At 38.3% G+C, this 24,127-nt stretch overlaps 1 protein-coding gene across 1 annotated transcript; it reads right to left on the bottom strand.

The window, feature by feature from the left end:
- Window positions 1-72: 72 nt before the first annotated feature.
- Window positions 73-24,107, bottom strand: tbl3 (transducin beta like 3). Its single transcript, XM_042505747.2, has 23 exons — window positions 23,932-24,107; window positions 23,757-23,808; window positions 23,007-23,102; window positions 22,832-22,879; window positions 22,576-22,717; window positions 22,389-22,473; window positions 21,532-21,702; window positions 21,336-21,411; window positions 20,811-20,907; window positions 20,461-20,678; window positions 19,069-19,210; window positions 17,280-17,338; window positions 17,041-17,147; window positions 16,794-16,929; window positions 13,483-13,722; window positions 13,075-13,145; window positions 11,045-11,201; window positions 10,512-10,570; window positions 8,095-8,198; window positions 6,176-6,247; window positions 5,857-6,015; window positions 3,337-3,430; window positions 73-965 (listed from the first exon to the last, which is right to left on the bottom strand). Exons 1-23 carry the CDS (start codon window positions 23,961-23,963, stop codon window positions 608-610), a joined length of 2,775 nt encoding a protein of 924 aa, XP_042361681.2. The 5' UTR covers window positions 23,964-24,107; the 3' UTR covers window positions 73-607.
- Between the last annotated feature and the right edge of the window lie 20 nt (window positions 24,108-24,127).

The raw sequence follows: 24,127 nt of genomic DNA, 5'->3' as shown, positions 1-24,127 counted from the left end.
ACCATCCTACTTTTTATCAAAGCAATGCTGAATTATTTAATATAAAAAAAAAACCCTCATATAAATCACAAAGAAGATATATTTTTTTAATTATAAACACTTGTAATAATGACATAAAAAAATTCTGTGGTTGTATAAGGGAACCTTTTGTATTGATGTAGTCGAGCCGGTAGATCAGGACTACACAACATTGCAGAAGCAGACAATAGCTGCTGGTATCTGCAGCGGGGGAGGATCACTCTTCCTCCATGCCTGAATGGTAATGCAGCTCTGACCTCCTTCAGTCTCTCCTCTTTTCCTCCTGAATGTCCACCTTTGATGAAATCAGGCTGTTAAGTTTCTCTGAATTCTACTCTTTGTGAAAGAACTGATGCACGATTAACTTACTGGCACACGACAGAAAGTCTTTGCGAGCTGCTGAGACGTGGAGTGCACAGAGAGGCCTTTTATCTCTATCATCATCATCACTCCACACCTGTCTCTCGGTCTCTTCCTGCACTGCCACAATGTCAGTGTCAGTCCAGCTAATGGTCCGCGATAAGACGACCCTTCCTGGGGTTTTTTTTCTCCAGGAGTGACTCATCTGTCATCAGCTTGGAGATCCCTGTCAGCTGGCGAAAGTCTGGCATTGTGGAGCTGAAGAAACTTGGAGACATTTCACCACTTTTACTGTTTGATCCTCCTCTTCCTCATCTGAACTCTCCTCGCTTTCAGAGTGGTGGTTGCCGTTTGTTTTGGTGCTCTCTCCGTTTTCTACTCGCCCGTCATTGGCGGAAGCTTTCCTAGTAGCGCTGACCTCCTCCGCCTCATCTTCAGCTGGGCAATTTTGATCTTCATCTTGTCCTCCATCGCTGTCATCTTCCTCTTCTTTCTCCTCACCGCCGCTGCCTATTCCTTTCTCCTTGTCAATCATAAAGAAAGGCTGTGCAAGAGGAGTGGTATCCATTTCTTCATCTTGACCCAGGCTAGACAGGATATACCAACAGGCGTTAGAGTCATAAAACAAGCAGGTTAAAATATTCCATGCATCATGCGGTTTCTCCAGGTTTTCGTGGGCTTGTTTGGGATTGTCGGTGCGTAAAACACGTGATTTCTGGTAGCTTTTAAAAAAAAAAAAAAAAATGCGATACATGTTGCAGCGTTTTTGGGCGTTTCTTTGCAGTAAAATTGCAGGAGCGAGTGAAAATTACAAAAATAGTAGCTTTTTTTGCAGGGTTTCCCACACATTTATTTACTGTCGCAGCCCACCACGATTAAAACATCTGATTTTCTACTTTTGGAGCTGGAACATTTATTAGGTGCACTGTACAAACTGCTGCTGTGGAAAAAAATAACTTATCAAGAGTTCTGCCTGAGCTGCATTTAATGACCAGCAAAAAAAAAAAGGGGGGGGACATAGACTGATACACATAGACACACAAGCAAGAAAAAAAGTTAGAGGCTCCCCTCTTGTATAATTAATTGAAATTGATGGCAACTTGATCAAGAGAGAATAAAACTACACTGTTCTTCTTTTGTAATTTAAACAACAGTGACATCACCACTAACTCTGCGTATTTATTATATTTCATCTTGATTCTTTCAGCATATGCAATGATGTGAATGCAACAGCCTCTGTCATGGTGATCTGTCTCGTCTGTTGTCTTTTTTTAGCCATTCTGCAGAGTGTTTTGCAGTTGAAAAGTGTTTGTTGAATTGATAATTTTGTCTTTATCCACGTTGCACACATTGCAAAACACTTAACCCTCGATTTCATGATGAACATCGGGGAACTGTCTTGCACTTTCTTTGGCGGTTGTTGTTGGTAAATGAGAGACATTTGTGTCTTACATTTCTGTATCTACACAACCAGAAACAAGGAAGTGAGTTTGGTGATGTTTTGATGCAGACTGCTATGATTGGTCAGAATGGTGAATGATAGGTACATTTTTTTGCAGAATATTTGAGGAAAAGTTGCAATCATTGCGCAGAATACTCGAGGATTGGTTGAATTTGCGGTAATTGTGAACAGGACATTGCAACATCCTGGAGGGACTGAATATGACACTAAATGTATTTGCCATGCTGTTTTCCTAAATGTAAAGCTTATGATGCATTAAGAACTTTTCTGTTTCCAAATATCATATACAGTAACTCTCTTAGTATCAGTTTCATTTTCCACTGAGCTCACAGTGGAAAAACCAACAGTTGACTTTCTCAGATTTTTGTCAACAGTCAAAGCTTTGCTCATAAAATGAAAATTGTCGCAGCATGCCAAGTTTAATGCCAAGAATGCTGCTCTGCCACCTTCTCATGTTCTCATGTGAGACAGAAACACAACCGCAGTCTTTGTCCTTTTTTGGACCTCGACTGGAACGCTGGCTTATTTACGATATGTTTGACACACATAATGACAATATCTTGTTACTGTGCAGGAGAAACAGAGTGGTGCAGAACGCAACACCGACTGCACTTCTTGTTGTAGTCAGTGGAGAAGGACAAGGAAGTTAGTGAGCTCTACTCAGTGACCTGAGAGGTTAAATAAAGTGCGACAGACTAAACGGAGCCCGTCTGTCAGTGCAGCAAAGGTATCAATGCATGAGGCTCGAGCAACAAAACCACAGGATCATCCTGCAAACAATAAATCAAACTTAACGTCTGGTGCAACGTGATGTGACGTCCTCATTGCATCATAAATCACTGCGCAGTTAGAGCTGTTAAAGTTAAGACATTTTCCTGCCTTATTTATGGTAGCTCAACAATGAGATAAGTGGTATTATCACTATTTTTTGTTTGTTTTTATAAATCAGATACTTTATCTTGATTTTAGCACCTTGTAAACAAAGGTTATTGTTGAGCTTCTTTTAGGTTTATCATTGTTTTTAAATGACAGTTTTAAAACAAACAAATTTTTTTCCAGCTGTGGCGTTTTGCTTGCAACTGGTTGCTATGATACAGAATATCTGTGGAAGTAAAAATATCGGCACAAGGTAGAGTACTTGCTCTGGTTGAAGGCAAGGCAAAAACACTCAGGGAGAAAAGACGAAGCTGTATCTAATATCGCGCATCGCTAGCTGGCCCTCCCATTGCAAAAAAAAACACAAGACAAAAAACACCGGCCTCATCAATAAAAGACAAAAACATGAACATGGCAGATGTTACGGTTGCTTGTCAGCCCCTGTGGTTGGCTTGTCAACAGCACAGTATTGCGATATTGTGGTTATTGCAGCAGCCTTACGCACAGTGTTTTGCGTCTGATAAGCCTTTAAATGTATTAATCTATTACTCCAACTGGACTAACTGGATCATATTTCATTGTCTCATTGGTGCCATACACAACACGCCTCCACCGCTTACCTGGCTGGTCCTCCGGCGACTCTCATCTTCTGCCACATGTAGTTCAAGAACATAGACGCCTGCAGCAGTTTGCCGATCCTCTGCATGTGTCTCTCTGTTGGAGAAGTAAACGGTCATCATTTCAGCCCAAATTAAAAAAAAAAAAAAAAAAAGTCACGAAATTTCACAATCACGTTTTCCAGGCCTGGGAAAGTCATGGAGTTAGTAAAAATATGTGAGATTGTTACAGTAATCTTTAGTGAATAACCTTCCTTGTGATGGAACGGAGCGGCAAATTGATTTTATGAAGCTGTTGAAGTTATGTAGCTCTAATATGTGTCCGTGTGATTTTGTTTTTGTTTATCATCTCTTCATTTCGTCCCCTTGTTCCACCTCTCTCTCTCTCCCTGTATGCCAGCTGATGTTAAACAGCTTTAACAAAAAAACATTTAACAACTGTGGGCAAGTATGGCAAGAAAAAATATATTACAGGTCCTTAAAAAAGCCATAAAAAGTTTTAAAATGTTGCCTATTAAAATGTGTGGGACCCCTGGTGCACTCTTTCTATCTTGTATCTGGTGTTTATGTTTTGACCACAGTAAACAGAGGGAAGGAGTCACTTTGGAACAAATACCTCTTCTTTCTGTTTCTCCAGTTCACCACCAATACAATCATAAACCCTGCTGCAACTGTCTCGTATTGACTCTATAGCTAAACAATTAATCATTTTCAAATCAACATATAATGCAATTTTTTAAATCAAAATAACGGTGATTTAAACATACACACAAAAAAAAAACGGGTCAGAAACACCTGGTCTCTCGGGCTCCATGTGAAACATACGAATGAGAGTAGATGAAGAAAACGACTTATAAAATGTCACGCACAAGTTTTGATGCTCGCAGTGCTACTTTGTGAAGATCGCCAAGACCTGGTATGAGTACGATCCACGTTTTCATATTAAACTGTTTCCTGTAGCAAGTATGTCGTCGATTAAGTGTCTATTAAGATCACAGCAGAGTCTGTGTGTTTCCCGACCACAGCCTGAGAAGCTGTTTCAGGAACGAAGTGATAGAGCAACAGTCAGCGTGTATTTAGTTTATGAACACTGCAGCTGGATATCAAAGAGATTCGTGTATCATATTTTAATATTTGTAAATGGCCTGTTGTTCTGCATCGCTTTTTCTGTTCTTTTTTCAGATTTTAAGTCCTGATGATTACATGTTCACAAGGCTTAAATATACAAGTTATGATATTCCACTGTAACTGAAGGTTTTCTGTAATTTAGTAGCTAAATAAAGATGCTACTCATATCAATTCATGCATCAAATCATCTCATTTCATCATAAGTCGACCTGTCCTGCAGTGTTTGTGTTTAGTGTAACCAGTGTTGTGTTGGTTGTACTGTAAAATGGTGTATTGCTTGTGTATAGTGAATAATAGAGATGTAAGGAACAATGAAAAAATTGCACACTGAACCCCAATATTAGTTTTTTTTAGCACAATTACATCATTTTCCAATATCATTCAGCTCCAATTGGCTCTAAATTAATTTTAAGATCATGATATTTGATGGTATATGGTTATTCAACGCTGTATTTTAGTATCTGAACGTTGCACATCACAGTGTGCCTCCTAATCACGACACACTTATCTAATTAAATGGGTTAAAAAGGAAGCTTCAGGCAACAGGGAGCATTCCTCCTGTTCTCGTTTTTTTCCCCGAGAGAGTCTGCAGTGACGCGAACGTGACAGATGTCTTTAAACCCAGCCTTAAACCTGTTTCCATCACACGGTCAACAAACCAGTTTTGGAAGTATGCAATCTTTGGCACAGGTTATTGCTTTAGCAACCAAGATGTTGTTCTTATTATAGATTTAATCTCAATGCCAATTTATTGTTGTTCATAATTAGTATATTTTATGTATTTTATATTGACGTAAAGCGCGCCTGGCAATCTCGGCAAAATATGTATATTTTATGTATATTTTACAAGAAATTTGGGCATATAATGTGAATTAAAGTTCTATAAATTTGGGGTTGACAGATTATCAGGGTGGCTGATTATCGGGGCCGATTATCTGTATCGGCATTTTATTTTAATGATCGCTGATAAAATTAATTAATTAAAAATTCTTTAAATTCTTTTATTTTAATAATTTTAATAATTATTTTTATACATTTATTTTTTATAATCTAAATTTCCACTTGAATTTATTAAAAAAGTTGCTGGGAACTTGCTGCCTTTGATGTTAAACATTTCAGTTTTGATTAAACATTTGCAAAAGGCAATTTAAAAAAAATTTGTATTGGAGTTTGTCATGTTTCAAATTCTAAAAATTGAAAGATTTTCTTTTTTTTATTGTAAATGCATTTCGGTTCCTGATCTCATCAACTACTAATAATCAGTATCAGCATCGGCCCAGAAAAACCATTATCAGTCGACCCCTACTATAAACACACTTCCTTCTCCTCTGCCTGACACATATATTCGCCTCAGTTGGACGCACATACAAACACACAGACACGTCCTCTGCTGACCTGTGTACGGGATGAGTCCCTCGAGGTGGGCTCGGGCGCCCTGATACTGCAGCAGCTCCTCAGGAGGCACATGTGTGAGGAGAACCTGGAGGACGGCTTGGGCATCCTGACAGTTTCTGGCGTTGGTGTTCCACACGGCACAATAGCGCAGGAGCGACTCTGAACGGGGTGGAAGTTGAAGGTGGAAAGGAAAGGACAAAAAAACAGACAGACTTTCTCACCTAATCTATTTGAACTTTAATTTCCTCATAAAAGATTATTTTTTGTGGTTTCTGTATTCCACCAATCAAGAGACTGAAGGACGCCGTAGATCTGTTACCTTTCTGATCCACTCGTAGTTTCAGTACCGTCTTCTCTAACAGCTCGTGGCCATCGTCCACCTGACGGATTGCTACGAGCAACAGAACAAAACGTCAAACACAGTTGTTGTGTGATAGTATGTCTGTATAAGTGAGTGATGTATACAGGTCTGCTCACACCTTTCCTTTTCGTGATTTGTGGTTGAAACAACAATGTGAATTTTATTTTGTTCTGTAGTTTGTGATTTCATGTAATTTAACAGCGAAGGAAGCGTGTGCCTTTGGAGGAGCAAAGTCTCATCAGCTGCCACTGAAACACATGCCTTTTGAAATACACGTCTCTAATAATTATTACATTATCTATCAAATAACTGATTTTATAACCACCTGTAATGATATATCATTATAAATAGCACTGGCTCAGGATTACATAACCAGAGACTCGGATGGAAAACTTGCATGTACACACCTTTTCCTGGCTCAATTTATACTACTGTGTGATACCACTTTGCATTATAAGTACAAAACTAAGAACACATCTGCCTTTTGTTTGACACATTTACCTAATGGCAAGGATGAGGATTGCTGATCCTCCCCGTACAGCAATGCATATGAATGACGTCCGAGACTTAAGATCAGTCTTTTCATTGCTTGTATATCTCTCTGGTAAAGAAAAGATTTTTCACTGTGAATTTTATTTTATTGATTTATGTATTATTTTAATTATTTTCTTAATATTGATTTTTTGTATGACTCTTTTTGCATATTTTTTATGACTTAGGTTTTTTTTTATATGTATTTATTTACATTCATATATTTATTTATTTAGTTTTTATGAATGTATCTATTTCTTTCATTTATTGATCTTTTATTAGATATACATACATTTATTTATACATTTATTTATCACAGTTTTATGTATTTATTATGTTTTATTATTTTACATATTTTGTACATTTATTTAATATTCCTTTTTTTAAATTATTTTTTTCTACACTTATTTATTTCATATAAACGTTTTTTTTTAGTTATTTGTTATTACACTTTTTAATATTACCCCCCCCCCCCTTATTTTTGAAATTTTTTTATTTTTATATTTATTTATTTACCCCTTTTTTTTTCTTCTTCTTCCTCTTAATACTTTTAGGCCTTTTTGTTTATTTCTCTTTACCACCTCTCTTTCTCTCCAGGTATTTGACAATGTTTATGTACTTGTCTGGAAACAGGCAATGAATCTTTCACACTAGATGACTGATAAATGTATAGCCAGAAAACTTCAATAAACAAAACCAAAAATTGAAGATTTCCAGATTTTTGGGAAGCGTGGCCCTTAGAATTATGATAAAACGCCATATTACTGACTACTGTAATAAATCTTTAAATGCCCTTTACTTCGCAAGAGTGAAGTGTCAACTTTAAAACACTGAAGAAAATTCAGAGAAAGGGTTCAAAATAATGCTACCACCTACAGAAACATTAGAAATAGTCTGCGTTATGTCCCAGAAACCTCTTTTTCCATGACGGCTATTTAGCTTCACACAAACAAAACGTCTCTGCACTGAGTCACAGGGTAAGACACGAGAGCATGAACATTTGTGGAATCTAGGCGGCTTTTTGTTTTTGTGTTCACAGGCCGCATTAAAAGCGGCTGTTAATGAAGCGTGACGACAGACTGACAAGATAACAAAAGGTGAAGCAATGAAGGACAGAGATGCAGTGAGTACACAGAGGAGGTACGATGTCTTAAGAGGGAAAACTGAAAAAAACGTGTACCCCCTGTACATGTATGTAACCAGTAAATGTTGGAATAGCGATATCCTGCTAGCCTCAGGGTTTAAGACACTTTCCATCTCTCTTTCCCCTCAATTCCTGTTAGACCTCCACTTTCCGCTTGTCAGTACAGCTGAAAATGCGTTTGAAGAGTTGTCAAACAAAGTACCTTTGATAACAGTGAGCACGGTGTGAGGCTGGTCCAGCGAGATGGCGAGACCCAGAGCCTTCAGGTATTTCTTCTCATGCAGCAGGTTTGACAACTCCTGCTGCCTTTAGACACAAGAAACACACATTTATACACATGATGCAAATATGTTCAAACACAGATCCTCAACGTTTACTGCAAATTAGCTCGAAGACTAATGACCAAAGATGAAATGTCAAAACAAATATGTAGTTCTTCAGTAGGCACGTTTACATGGAGTCTACTAGTCTGATTAGATTCAGTTTAAATGCCCAGTGCTCAATAAAATTATGCAGAAAAAAACATTGTTACATTTTAATCCATAAAAAAAAGTTACATGTAATAAAGTGGACACCAGAGGAAAAAAGTATTGATCACGCCAACTGAATTCTGTTTTATACTTTGCAGAGAAGCCTTTGTTTGCAATACAAGAGTCAACATGCTTCATGTACAGAGAATCAAGTTTTTTGGCTTCTCGTTTTTTTTTTATTAAATTAAAATCAATGTTTGGTCTACATTTCACATTAATAGCTGCATTGGAAATATGTGCACTGAAAAAAATGGCGATGTGTTGAATACTTATTTCCCCTTCTGCATGAAATTTCATGTCACGTAACGGTATATATCAAAAACACAGCAATTGTTCTGTTAATACTATTAATAAATGGTTTTAATAACCACGCCATACTTCATAATATGAATATTTTCTTCTTTTATTTTGGCTCAAATGAGACAAACGAAAGGCTCAAAAAAGTGAAACTGAAATTCTTTCAAAATTGAGGCTTTAAGGTTCCTAAGTTTCTGTTTTTGTTTCTGTTTTTACACTGCCACTCTATCCTCGGCCTCTGCATAAATCACATGACCTTGCAAGGCAGCTGCATTTTCAGGATCATGCGACGCTCACAAGATCACACGAGAATCCAGCCCTGGTTTTCGACATAACCTTTCCTACATACAGTTCCAGTGAAAGAGACGGCATTGCCATATCTCTACAGGTGAACAAATTTCTACTGATGAACAGTGTATACCGTAATATCGCCCAACACTACCGGAAAATAATTTTTGTAATATTTGTTAAACAGGCTGGCGTCAAAATGAATGCATGTGTAACTGCATTGTGCCCACATCTGCTAGCAAACATTTAAAATCATTAAACACATACAATCAATCTGTCTGAGGCATGAAAATCCCTCCTTCTTATCAAAACACCAACCTGCCTGACCTGTGACCCGCTGAGGTCCACCTTAGTCTAACACAGTCTTTGTTTATTTATGGGGCGACTGGATGTCGCAACAAGGGGGACTAAAGTCACATCTGACCTCCGACAAAAGAGGACGAGACTGTTTGTCCAACACTTCAGTTTAAGTGATCAGTCGGAGGTTGGAGGGCTGAGTGACATCAGCCACCTCTGGCCCAGTTTACACCAGTTTATACTGTGTGTGTGTGTGTGTGTGTGTGTGTGTGTGTGTGTGTGTGTGTGTGTGTGTGTGTGTGTGTGTGTGTGTGTGTGTGTGTGTGTGTGTGGTGGTCAAGTGTCCCTAGTGCAGAGCTCACACTCCCACAGCATTAGTCTACTAAAGATGGTGAATAAAATAATGTAGGCTATGTGTTTATTTGTACACAGAGACGGAAAGTGATTTCTGATCACAAGTCGGGACACGTGTGGGGACAGGTTCTAATAGCAAGTGTGAACAGACACACAGCAGGATTTAAATTTTTGCACTGGATTGTACGATAAATATGACGCAGGCTCTTTATGTAGATGTGTACCCTACGCCGCAGCCCGACATGAAGACCCCAGGAAATGTAGCTAAGTGTTGCGGCAACTCAGACCTCCAGATTTTTTTTATTTGCATCAGTGGAAATAAAGTAATATTTATAAAGTAATAATATTTATGTGGAATACGTGTCTAGTATAACACATTTGTTTTGGCGGTGAACCTTGCGAGTTATAATTGAGACAAATTTCGTAACGTTACTTTTGTTAATGTTGCTGTCGGCTTTATGAGAGCAGAGGAAAACCACGCTAACCGCAAGTCTAATTTATGCGATGTAAAATGCCGTGGGCGTGTCTAACAGCGTGTTGTTTTTGTGGTGAAAATGTTTTGTCGGTAAACCTTGTAAGTTATAAAGAAGTCGATCTGTGTGCTTGTGTTTGAGATTGTTGCCATCAAGCCATTTTTTTAAATGTGGATTTTAGGTGTGTGTTTAATTAGTCTTTACAGCACTTCACAGAAACCCCCCCGCCACATCAGCGCAAGAGTATAAATGCTGAAAACAACGTAGGCTCTGAATAGCGTCGATGCACAACTATAAATCCACCGCTTTCCACTGACTGAATCACCCTACACACATCTTAATACCAGGTCTAAACAAGCTCTCTGATCCGTGTAACTTACTTGAGTATCTGATCCTCCTGTTTGGCCTGCTCCTCTGCCAGCTCCACCTCAGTCACGTCCTAACAGTGGACAAAAAAACAACATTTTTCGTGGTAATCTCTTAACCCCTGCAGGGGATATTCCTAATTTTGTCCCCCCCAAGAGAAGAAAGAAGTCAGTTAGAGGTCGGCTAAAAACAACTAACGAGATAAGCTGTGGACTGGAAATTCTGCTAAAAGGAACTTTAGCAGGTCAATTATTTGCTGTCACAAAGACCAAAATATTTAGCGTCATCTTCTTACTTATTTGACAACTGATACCAGACATTGTTTCTGAGTTGTTAAACAACAAAACTTCCAAAGAAAGCTCCAAACACTTAATCTGTTGCATCCTGCCAGCACATTTATGTAAAGTTAGGAGAGAAAAGAAGCACTAATGGAAAAATAACTGTTTGCTTTCTTAATCTTACAATCAGTCTTTTAGAAGTTTGATGCAAACTGATCATCCTCCCTCCCTCTACTAAGTTCAACAGGTGACTATTAAGTAAAAGTTACCATCCACACGGCGATGTTAGAGTCTGCAGAGCCCGTCACCATCTTGTCATCCTTGCGGCTGGCGTGGAGACCCCACACTTTGTCCTGGTGGGCGTCCAGCGTTTTCACGCACTCGTTGGTCTTTATGGTCCACAGCTTCACTAAACCATCCGAGCCACTAAAGACGAAGCACAGTTACAACTGTGTAAACAGTCAGTTTTTTATTTAAAGATGCTACATGACTGACATGGATCCACATTATCAATTTTTTTTTTTTAAAAGCGATCCCAAACTACATGCCAATTCTGAAAAGGTTTTAATCTGTCGACAAAAAGTTTGTTTGCAGCTATTTTGTGACATCAAATAATTATTACAGTTGTGGAGCAAATGGCAAATACTCTGTGGTTCAGTCCTTTAAAAAGAAAACATTTGCTGCTTTTCAGAGTTTTATATAATTTTGAACAGTGGCTTTTGGACTGTTAGTTGAACAAAATAAGGCATTTGAAAATGTTATCTTGGGCTCTCAGAACTTCTGACAGGCATCTTCACTATTTTCAGACTGTATAGTTAATCCATTTAAAAAAAAAAATAAAAACCTACATTAATTAATACTAAAAATGCTCAATAGCTGACATCCAACACTCAAAACAGTCAGAATGCAGACTAAAAATTTAGCTTATTTTTGGGTGTGTAGTCGTTTTGCAATGATGGACGATGACAGTCATCGACCAATAAGCACAACATCGCGATTTATCGCAGAGACATCATAAAGTTGCAATTTGACTGTCTTTGCTCATACTGTATAATTCCCTCGTTGTATAAAAGTATGTTGATTTCACTGTTGGGTATCTGACACCATTGCTTTAAAAATGATAATAATAAAATATATTAGCAGCTGTATATTATTAACCCTGTGTGGATGTGAAACTGTTGTCTGGCATTGTTCAGGTCAAACCTGAAGTTAGTGGGACTTTAAAAAAAAACATATATATATATATATATATATATATATATATATATATATATATATATATATATATATATATATATATAAAAACAGCTGACATTTTGACAGCAGCCGAGATCGCACTGTTTACCAGAAATAAATTCGTCCTAATGAGTCTAAAACAGTAATTGCTGTTGGCTGCACAGCACAACTCTTTGCGTGAGCCTCTGTTTCAGAGGTGCTAAAAATAAATGATTTCTGAGGAAAACTGCTGTTTAATCTGGTTGTGACACACTTCAAATTTAATAATTAATTATGTGGTGTCAGGTCAGAGTACTAACTCACTAACTTGCTGATACCCTATCCAGTTTTTTTAGGCAGTATTTGCATCACTTTCCTTACTGGTATCAGTTCATTGTTTTCCTAAAATATGTTTTTTCTGTCTACAGTCAAACAAAACACATTTTATAAAACAGCTTAGATTTCTTCTTTTGTGTATAAACAGGTTACTTGAGCCTGCAGCAGCTTTTTTTTCCACATTCTTCAATCTTATTAGCAAGCAAGCATGACTGGTTTCCAGAATCCCAGAAATGGATCATTACAGTCAGACAATAAGAGATAACATGATAAGCATACATGAGGGTTTTGAGCAAAGTTTTCCGTATGTGAGGCTGTTTTTAAGAATCACATTGAGTCTTCATAATGTTTCAAAATGAACCTGTTAATGATATGAAAAATTAAATTAAAAAAAAAAAGTTTGAAAGTAGGCTCGGGCAGTATCACAGTGTTACAGTATGCCAGGGAAATTAGAAACCCAGACAGTATAATTTTCACGACTGACAAAAATGCTCCTTTTTCTATTAAACTGACACAGAGATGCTGTATTGAGATAATGTAGTGAACAGCATGCACCACCAGGGGTCATGGTAACTGTGAGTGGTGGGGATAATATTACAGGACTGTTAACAGCCGGCCAACACAATATACCATCGTGCAACATACCACAGCGAAATTTCGAAAAGTGGAAAAAAATGATACTGCTAAAACCATTTTCTAAGTGTACTTTTATGGTAGAAAGCTTTACATGAGAGGTAGTTGAGTTTACCTGGTGAGCAGCTGAGTGCCTCGACTCACAAAGATGACCTTCAAAACCGATGCATCATGACCCTCGAATGTCTAAAAAAAAGATTATGAGTAAAAAATAAACAATAATTTTTACTTTACGACAAAAACAAAATCGCAGTTATAGTCAGCTATGAGAATACAACAAATTCATAAGTATCAAAACAACTCTGGCCCTTAGGTTTGAGATAATTATTTCACAACACTCAGTGCCACAGAAAATCACCTGCTGAACTGATGTCATGGCGTGTCTTTAAGGTGTGTCAGTGTGAGACAGAGCTTTCATTGACAAGAAAATGTATTGCACACATAACTAACGTATGCAATCACTCCTCATATTCTGTGATAAATGATTCGCTCTGACACACGTATGTTTAACCTCATGGCCCACCTTGAGGCAGCTGAAGTCCTGCAGACTCCACAGTTTGGTGGCGCCGTCTGCGGAGGACGTGGCCAGCACCTGGTCGACAGGAGAGAAGCAGACAGCCCAGACGCCGCGTCTGTGGCCCCGAAACACCCCCAGCAGGCCCACAGTCCCCTCCCCCGTCAGCGACCACAGCTTGGCGGTGCGGTCCTGGGAGCCTGAGGCCAGCAGCTTGTCATTGGGCGACACCGCCACACTGTTCACATCCTGGAGGAAGGAGAAATGAAAATTGATTAAAAAGGAAGCCGATGCTGGGAAACGTGATGGAAAAAAGAGGCTCTTGGAAAGACTGATTGTATAATTAATGTTTCTTCCATAAGAAACAGATTCTCTAAATTCTTTCCTCTACGCTGCCTCCAGTGTCACCTCACTGCTGAGTGACATCTCACATTGTGTGTTAATCTGATATTTCCTGAATGTTCTTCGCATCAACAAAAGATATAAAGTTAAGTAAACCGATGCTGCTGATGGACAGACTGTCAATTGTCGTATCTTACATCTCCAGGAAATCACGGTGTTGAAATTTTACTGTGAGTAGAAACCTGCACACAGTAATCAGTCTCACTGGGGATCGCACTTTTTTTGCACTTCCTTATGTGAAAAGTCACCTTGCATAAAACTGTTTGCAAAGAGATGGCTGGAGACTGACTCACCTGCGTGTGTTTTTGTGTGTGTGTGGCTTTTTTTGTGTGTGTGTGTCGGTGTAAAAGTGAGAGAGGTTACTTAGTCATTACATGGAAATATCTACTGTAGTTAGGATTCTTTCTATCAAAAGTTTATCATTTTTTTCTCATCAGTATACGCAAATAAAGATTTTAAAGAAATATTCTACAACTGGAATCTTTGTTACACCATAATATATCAAAAATTTGTCAATCTTGGAGTTATTCAATGACCTCTCTCATCAACTTCTACTTTTTCACTAAAAACGACTGTTTCATGTGATTTCTTAAATGTCATTATTAACAAAAATACTGCTTCTGTTATGGTGTGGATTAAACAAACCACAGAAAAAGTTTTCCTGCCACGGAAAGCTGATTTCTTGCTCATGTCTAAATGCAGAAATCAAACGAAATTAGAGAGAAAATTAATGAAAAATACAAAATGACAACAGAATTTTACTTGTGTAGTTGGTTCAGGTAGTTTTTTATTTTAACTAAAAAAAAAATAATGATCTAATTTAATTCTGCCTAATATTTTGATGAATCTATTTATTGTTTGGTTTGTAAAACATGGAAAAGTATCAAGAAATTCCCAATCATAATTACTCAGAGCTCAAAGTGACATCTTTAAATGTCACACTTATTCATCGTACTGTAATATAAGACAAGAAAAAGGCAGCAAAGTCTCACTGAAGTTTAAATGTGTGCATCTGCATGAAATAAAAGTGGCAGGAGTGCAGTCATGGGAAAAAAATAAAGCTACAGACTAAAACTGAAACTAAAATAAAGAATAGAAGCTGCCAGAAATCCTTACAGCTGAAGAGTCGGACTGTTTATAGATTTCAGACACGTTTGCACTGCAGAGGAAAAACAGCCTTTTCTCTTCCTGCATCAGTCCAAACGCTCAAACAAAAGCAATAAACAAATAAAAAATCAGCCGTAACCTGATTTGATCTTGTTTCTGGAGTAACTTGCAACAATGACTTCATTATTCCCCAGAAGAAAGGTTGGCTGAGCTGTACGTGAGTAAATAGAGTCCTTTTCAACAAAGCTGTGACGTGTCAGCGTCTTTTCATCAAATTACAGAAAAGCTTTCAAAGAGCAGCGATACTGCTCGGAACCTAGGGAACGCCAAAAAAAAACAAAAAAAGGTTATATGAAAGGGATTAAACGTCTCGGACTTCCTCCTCTTTTGATCAGCAAACGATGGGAGGGTGCAACATTAAATTCTCCACTGCCTGACCTCTGAATTTGGTTTGTATTTCAGCCAAGACAATCACCGTGACGAATGCTTCTTGATTTCAAACAGCGACATGCGTGCACAAATGTTAACCACATTATTATTGTATTTCACCACTTCAACAAGCTGCCAAATTTTTCCTGTCATTAAAATTTATAGGACTCAAACTGACACACCTCGACACCTCACTTAGTTTGCCATCTTAGAAATTTTTCTTAGCTGACTGACAGAGCGTCTGTCTCTTTGATGTGATCATGTGAAAGAACCACAGGATGGTTTTTGGGGGAATATATCATGCAACCTCAATCTCACATTTATTATCCAATGAAAAATGCAAGAGATAGAGTTTCCACACATTTTTACCAACAACTTTTCTATAACTTTTCCATAATATTTTACCCAATTCAAGTATTTTGAAAGGGGCAGGACTAAAAACCCTCACAGCCCAGGCATTTGTGAATGAGCAAACTGCTCGCGCTCCCTATCTTTACTCACTAATGAGATATTCCCGCCATCAACCAGATTCTTATGCCAAAAGATAAGACCAGCAAGAAACGGGTACTTTGCAAAACATCGAGGCCCCTTTTTTGGAGGATAGATAACTGAAAATCCAATCAAAAGTCGAGCAGAGCAGCACTAGATTTTCAATGCAACATATTTCTTGTAATTTAAGACGTTTTCTTTTCTTGTGCTGCTTTCAGACGCCTTTCAGCGTTATTTAAGCCTTAGAATTCTGAGCAAACTGACGTGATTTCTTACAATAACGTGGGGAAAAAAGGCTATGAGCAACTTAAGAAACATTCAACAAACTAGTAGATTTAGAATATTATTTTTTAGAAAGCTACAGGGAAAATCATCTAGGGGAAAATTAGCAAAGGGAACAAGGTACATTTCTTACAATTACATGTTTAAAATTATGTTTCAAAATGAATTATTCATTCCCCTGTTGTTTTTTTTTTGTTTCTTTCTATCTTTTTTACTAGTTTTCAAGTAATTTTCTTGAACATTTAAATAATTTTTTGCACATTTTAGGTGGGGTCTTTTTTTTTTCATTGGTCATTATGTTCTTGTTTGCTTGAAATAATCAAGCCCATTTGCTCAGGTTTCAAAGGATTAACAATACCCAAAACAATGCAAATTCAAAACTTTTCTAAAACTTTGTTAACTCCAAATCACTTCCAGGCCTGGACACTGTTTTTCACATTTCATAACTTTTCCAGGAATTTCATGAACGTGGGAACCCTGAATGGAAATAATATTTTGCAGGACGTTTGGATGTCGCTCTGAAATGTTCTGTTCTTCTACACTTTGCGTGCTTTCAGCTACAAATGGTTACAGCGTTTTTCTTCTTCCTGAAATGTGCGTAAAGCTTGTACCTTGTCGTGCGCCTTCTCTGTGGTGCGAGGGGTCAGCTGATGTACGTCCTCCCCCGACACAGACAAGTCTGCAGGTAGATCCCACACCTTAATGGTACAGTCTTGACTGCCAGACACTATAAAAGATGCTTTCATCCTGGACATAAGCACACAGAAAGATTGAGGATCACAGATTGTCCTTTAATATAAAGTGATTCCCTTCTTTTTAACACTTTTCTCTTTGCATGTGTGACTGCGTGAGTGTTACCTGGAGCAGGTGATGGAGCCAACAGCGTTAGTGTGGCTGGAGCCCTGAGCCACACAGTGCACCTGACCGCTGTCGCCGTCCATCTGCCACACACGCACCGACCTGTCCTAAAGACAAAGACACAAGACACATATTATTGATGGCAGTTTAATATAAGACATGTCTTGACCTCTGTAAGTTCGTGTCGGACTGTGTGCACGTGCTCTGTGTGCACGGTCATTGATTGTTTGTCTGCTCACCTTCGCACAGCTCACAAAGAGAGAGCCCTTTTTGAACACGTCCAATGAGAGGACAGTATCTGTGGACGATAAACAGATAAAAATAGCTGTGAATGCCAGAGCAGAAAATCATCTTTCCAACAAGCCCACTTTTTAACAGCACGAAGCTGAGATGACCTCATTGTGTCAGAGCAGATTTCTTTCATTTTTGGTTTCTCTTATGACACATTTAATTAGCACTGATCCTGACACAGTTTATAGAGCCTCTGTTTTTAAGTTTTGCTTTTGATAACTGCGCTATTAGAGATTTATATACTTTTTAATCCATGTACATCTTTTATTCCTATAATATTCTTTATTAATTTAATGTATTTTGAGTTAAATTTGCTATAATGTATTTTTTTATTTTTATTTTCACTGGAATCAAAACTGGTGCACGTCATACAGCACAGCATATCTTCATCACTTTTTTGTTAACAAAGTGTGAGAGAGGTAAATAAAATCAAAAATAAATCAAAGTGTATGTTGCCAAATCAGGCAACAGCGACACCAATATGTTTTTTCTGAAGAGAAGAAATAAAAAAAATAAAATAATAAAGGGAAAAAGGAAAAAAAACAACAAAGTAATTGAAAACTAAAGAAATTAACTGTAACTAATCTGCTATACTGTTTAGGCTACCTTGAATGTTTGAAACAGCTACCTTCTTTGATGAAAGGTTATTATTTTTATCTAATAATCCGTCGGCCTCGATACTTACTTAGTTACTTACTTACTTAGTTACTTAGTTTACTTTTATGTTTTTTTACAGACTGGTCACATCCCAGTCAGCCAGGCGTCTCCAAGTAATAAAAGATCTTCTGAAGCTTTAAAAACCTCCAGAAAATATTGCAAAACAGACTGAAGAACCTGTTTTACCCACATTAAAGGTGGAGTCAGCTATTCTGGAGACAGACTGTTGATATCTGAACTATCTGACACCTAAACAAATACTGCAGCCCTCCTGTCCGTGCTACTTCAGGAGCTCCAGTAAAATCTCCAATGTTATTTAGATTTCATAACTATCATGGTGTAGCTCCGTTACTCAAGGACGAGGATGTGGAAGAGTGAGAGAAGATGGCGCGGTGTTATGTAGCTTGGTCCAAGCCTCTTTGTCGAGCCAGAGCTGAGTCTGAACACCAGATTGTTTTTGTGCACATGCAGAACCTACAGCTAGCAGACTGTGAGGAGATATTTGCTGAATTAATAATCATAAAGTTTTTTATATAGCGCTTATCAAAACCAACGTGACAAAGTGCTGTACGATTAAAAATTTAAAAAAAACACACAAGAAAAAAAATTTCACAACACAAAAGAACAAAAAAAATATAAGAACAATACACAGGAAATATTGTTAGAAAAAAGAAATAGAACATGGAAGAAAAATTTACAATCAGTGGCTGAGAAACAAAATCAAAACAATACAAGACCCAGGTACCATATATTAATAAAACAATCTATTATAAAGAGATTATAAGAATGCCTTTGGATAAAAATATGTTTTTTAAAGGAAGATATTGACGTAGCAAGACTGAGATCCTGAGAATTAGACAAAAAGTGCATTGAACTGCACCTTTAATGATTGATAAAGTGTCTTACACCCAACATTTGTGTTAAAATGTGCACAAGAAAGATACTTGAATCAAATGAAGAAACAAGAAACCATTTTTCTGGTGAAACTTTCTGCCCTCTGGTGAAATGACAAACGCTCTGCTATGCGTGTCACGCATGTGGGCATGTGAATGAGCACGCTGCCCTCTGCTGGAGACTGACCTGTGTGTCCGTAGAGTATCTGGCAGCTTTTGGTGAGCAGCTCAAACACCTTCAGCTGGCAGCTGTTGGTGGCCACCACGATGTGGCTGTCGCCTTTACCCAAAAACTTCACGTCCAGCACTTCGTCATTGTAGCCCACGAACTGTGAGAGGGAGGGCAGAGGGAGAAACAGAGGACGAGATTGTCCATTAACTTTGCATAACCGGAAATGAAACCAGACTGAGATGCCTGGAGTCTTTAGCTTGACATTAAACAAGTGATCTTTAAGAATTTGCAAGGAATAAAATATCTATATAATACCATTATAACTCAGCATGCAAGCTAATACAGTAAAACAAAAGAGAAAAAAAGCCAACATTTCTCCCCAATTCATCCGATAAAAGACTAACATTCAATTGCAGGGCAATTTATTGAGCTACAATAGAGCGTTTTCACAGCGTGTCATGAAGCCAGAAGTTGGATAATGAATGTAGACAACAAAATCTAACCAAACTCTCAACTAGTCATAATCACTGTTCTACGATTTTAGTGTATTTTGCCACTGGCTAGTTGGTCGGACCTGGAAACTACAAATTGCCAAAAGTTACAGATCAGGCAGAAGAGTGCAACAATTGTCTGGGGAAAGGCGTTTGTGGTTGGCCAAACTGAACTGAAATTTCCAGGACAGGAATATTCGCAATATTCAAGTTTGTTCTGTGCATTTCCTTTCAGCTATAGGAAATTTTAATAACAGTAACTCCTAGCTTACTTTCTATTGTATTAGTACATCAGCATATTGATATTAAGCTGCTGTTTCATCCAGTTTTGAAAGAATATCTGATCTCATTTCATATCCTGCTGCAGAAGGACAAGAGTTCGAGTTTTTGTAAATTTTGTCAAAAATTTAACTTCAAAAGTGTAATATATTGAATTATATATATCACAAAAAAACAAGGTTTCAGGGTAGAAAATAGAAGGCAGAATTGTCAGTTGTCACTCCAAGACAAAGGAGCCAGCTCACAGGGATCTCCACCCCCTATTAACCTTAATTTCTTAAACCATCGTGCCCTTTCTAACTCTTCTCCATACATTTAAGGAGCCTTCACACATTTTCCCAAACTTTTCTGTGGTTTTGACATCCTAAAATTGGTACCTCTGTAATGGCCTCACCAAGTTTTTTTTTTTAACCAAACTGTGATGTGAGTATAAACACTCTATATTGCAGTCAAGGCAACAGTGAAAAGACAAACATAGACACAAAAGAAATCATTAATTATAACTTGAACCTATTGTCAGTGTAAATGTAAAATCATAATTTATCAATTTCAGCATAATAAACAGCACTTAACATTACTGTCACAGCGTTTTCAGTACCGGATATGAATACCTCTCATATGTTTCCTCAGTACACACCTGCTGCTGTGTGGTGAGACCAGGCAGCTGGTAAAGCACGATGTTGTGTTCTGCTGTGACTGTGGCCAGTCTGGAGGAGGCGGGCAGGTGGAGGAGGTACGTCAGACTGCGGGGGTCGTCGTCCTTGTCTTCCTCCTCAGAGACAGCACTGTGGGTGGAGGGGAGGGTCTGGGTGTAGACGCACCGTGCCGTGCTGGCCTCCCACACTCGCAGTATACCTAGAGGCGAGAAAGGGAGAAGAGGTGAGAGACGGCATTAACAGCGAAGCTCTGGAGGAATTGCTGCCTATAAAATCTGGACTGATGGACGGCAAAGCAGATTAAATCTTCAGGACAATTCAAAAGGCGAACCTTTGCTGCCAGCTGTGACGAAATGTAAGTCTTTGCTCTTCACTCCAATCGGAGACAAGTCCTCGTTCTCAGGCAGAAGCGCAACGCCCTCCACAGCCTGCGGACGAAGACAACACATAGAAATGAAGCTGCTTTGTCCCACAAGACGAGCGCAAGAAGATTTGATTTTAATATTCTTTGTTAATCAAACGTGATAATCAGACACAACGTGCTCTTGAGACCTTTTGAGACTGGGTGCTGAATCCTTTAAGTGGGTATCAATACAATTAAAATCAGGACAGCACTCCGATTATAGTATTTTTATTATTTTCACACAGACGTTTCAGGCCAGACACCCTTCTTCCGCGTGCACATACAGCAATACACGCTGACGGAGAGCAGCTGGCCTGAAACATCTGTGTGGCAGTCATAAAAAATGCTATAATCAAAGTGCTGTCCTAATTTTGACTGCCTTAATCAAATGTGAAGCATCTAAAAGCAAAAATAAATACCTTCCAGTTTTCAGCACAGTTTCCACAGTCTTACCTCATAGACCGGCACAGTCCTCTTGGCTTTCTGAGCCTTCAGGTCCCACACTGTACAGATCTTGTCTCTGCCAGAACTGCAAAAAAACGACACACAGTAACAGCAAGAAGAAGAAAAAATGTGTAAACACTCAGCATTAGAAGCCCCAAAGCTTGAAATGTTGTAAAAAGCAGCTTGTCCACTGAGTGTACGGTACCTGACCATGGTGCCGCCATCGGGGCTGAAGCTGAGTGAGGTGACGGCGCTGTAGTGACTCTGCAGCACGCACACACACTGGCTGGAGCGCAGATCCCACAGACGGATGCCACAGTCCAGAGAGGATGAGAAGAGCTGCAGCCTGCTGATGTCTGGGTGGAACTGGACCAGGCTGCAAAGACACACAAAATGTTGTTACCGAATTTAGGTTTTTAGTTTAAAAATCATTTTTATTTTAGTTTTCAAATGTTTTTTTTGTATCATGAAACATGACCCCTTGGTGATGAGGAATTCTGTAAATTAGCCTCATTATTATTGTTAAGTTACTTTTATTTTGAGCTATTTCAATGCAATGGCAGAAAAAAAACATAAAAATTCCATCTCCAATGTCTTAGCATTTTTAAGACTTTTGAAAGATTGATTTAAGACATTTTAATGCCACTTAAGGCCTTATTTTAAGATGATGGATTAAATGCCTTTTAAGACTTTTTAAGGATCTGTGGGAACCCTGGACTTGTCAGATGAAATCACGTTAGCCCTATTTATTTATCAAATAGCTTTTGATTTAGATCAAACTTCACCAATTCTAGACTATTTCATCAAAGCAAGGAGAGCAGTTTTAACTGTATTTAGGCACCATTTACAGCTGGCTTTTTAGCTTCTTTTTCTTTCTTTCATTTTTTTTTTAGGTTTTTGTAGAAAAACGTGTTTGTGTATCTCAACGTAAGATACTTAAAAAAATAAAAATACATACATTTATCTTATCTTTTTTAAGAGTCTCAGTTTTTAAACAAAGAAACAACTTATATCTATAAATATCATTCAAATTATTTTCTGTTCACAGATATCAAAACTTACTGCACAACACCAGATGAACCTTTCAGGTTGTGGGTGCAGTACTGCTTCACCACATCCCAGAGCTTTATAGTTCCATCACAGCCACCTGCAAGATGACATGAGGAAAAACTGAAAACTGCCCATGCAGCAGAAATCAGGCAGAAACATGGGACACAAGAGACACAACGTATTGTCATGAGTTGCTGACCTGTGGCCAGGAGCGTGGAGGTGGAGTCAAAGGTCATACTGGCTACAGGAACAGTGTGAATGGCCCTCCAGGAGCGAGTGCACTGAGCCTGCTGCCAGTCCCACTGCTTCAGCAGCAGAGCTCTGCTGGCTGTTACCAGCATCTGTGGAGGACAAAGAGCAGAGACAAACACACACACTCAGTAATCTTCTACAGACCGATACGATGAATTCACACTGTGAAGTTTAAGTTATATAACGACAGATGTTTGTTTTACCTCATCATCGCAGCTGAGAGCGAAAGATGTGATGTCCTCTTGATCATCCTGCGATTACAATATGGATAAATAAGACAGAGGATTTCAGGATAATCAGAGGAACAACACACTGTTAGAGATTAACAGAACTGAACTGACTCTGGTTGTCAAAGGTAAACATCCATCCTGTACTCACATGCTCAACACAGTGGACGATCTTCCCGGTGCTGATCTCCAAAACATTGACACGAGATCCACAAGAGCAAAAGATGTACTTTTCATCTTTGCTGATCTGAAACAAAAAAATAGAAAGAGATGTTAAATGCCAATTTGTACAATTCTAAAAGGGTTAGGGTTAGTATTATATGCGTTGTAGTATTTTGATCACAAAACACAAAAACTGTTGTCGTGTTTTGTGAAATGTTGTTTTAATTTCTGCCATATTGTGTTTTGTGAAATGTCATTTTAACTTTTTAACATATTCTATTTTGTGTAATGTCTGTGTTTTCTGACTTCTTGCTTTTCATGAAACATTGTTTTGTATTCTGACATGTTGCATTTTGTGAAATGTCAATTTGTTTTCTGACATGTTTTGTTTAGAGAAATGTCTGCATTTTCTGACATGATGTGTTTTGTGAAATATCATCCTGTTTTCTAAAGTGCTGTTTGCGGAAATTTGGTTTTGTTTTCTGAAATGTTGTGTTTTGTCAAATGCTGTTGTGTTTTGGCCATCAAGGCCACCATAATACTTAAAAGTAAATGCCAGGATTGTTTAGTCTCTGCTGCATTACTTGTGACCACTCCTGTTTTAACCTGTCACTCTCCAGTCCCCATGTTAACCTCAATGCCGTATTAAACCACTTAATTCTTATTTCAGGCTGATACAACATGAAATTCACTAATTTTAGCTACACTTTTAACACAAAACACAAGGCAGAAAACTCACCTGCACTTTTCCTCCTTTGTAAAACGGCTCAATCTTGCTCTCAACGACATAACTGTAAGAGAATAACAAGAATGTAAATACGAGTTGTACCAACTTTCACTGACACTTTAGCCTAGCTTGTGTTAGCTGGCTAGCAAGGTTTGCAGCCTGCACGTGCGACGCGTTAAAAACATACTTTGTTTTGAACTGAAGGTTAGTGTTTGCCATCTTGCTCACGAAAAATGCCAAAACTTAAATAATATGGCAGCTGTGGTGATGTAAATGACTTATTTCTCACTACACACGTTGCCTACAATCAACACATCCATCCCGCATGTTGATACCACCGAGTCGCAGCCATTGTACGTCATCTGAGCGCACTGAGCTGTGAT

The sequence above is a fragment of the Plectropomus leopardus genome, chromosome 18, assembly GCF_026936395.1.
Source record: "Plectropomus leopardus strain MGB_pleo_1.0 chromosome 18, ASM2693639v1, whole genome shotgun sequence".
In the NCBI taxonomy this organism is placed as follows: domain Eukaryota; kingdom Metazoa; phylum Chordata; class Actinopteri; order Perciformes; family Serranidae; genus Plectropomus; species Plectropomus leopardus.
The sequence above is the reverse complement of the archived record's forward strand: the minus strand, read 5'-3'. Positions and strand labels throughout refer to the sequence as shown.

Coding starts and splice junctions, on each gene's coding strand:
- tbl3 (XM_042505747.2), bottom strand. CDS start 23,963: ATGGCAAACACTAACCTTCAGTTCAAAACAAA. Junction 21,703..22,388: donor GGTTCATCTGGTGTTGTGCA/GTAAGTTTTGAT, acceptor GTGTCTTTGCAG/CCTGGTCCAGTTCCACCCAG. Junction 11,202..13,074: donor GGCACTCAGCTGCTCACCAG/GTAAACTCAACT, acceptor CTTCGTCTTTAG/TGGCTCGGATGGTTTAGTGA.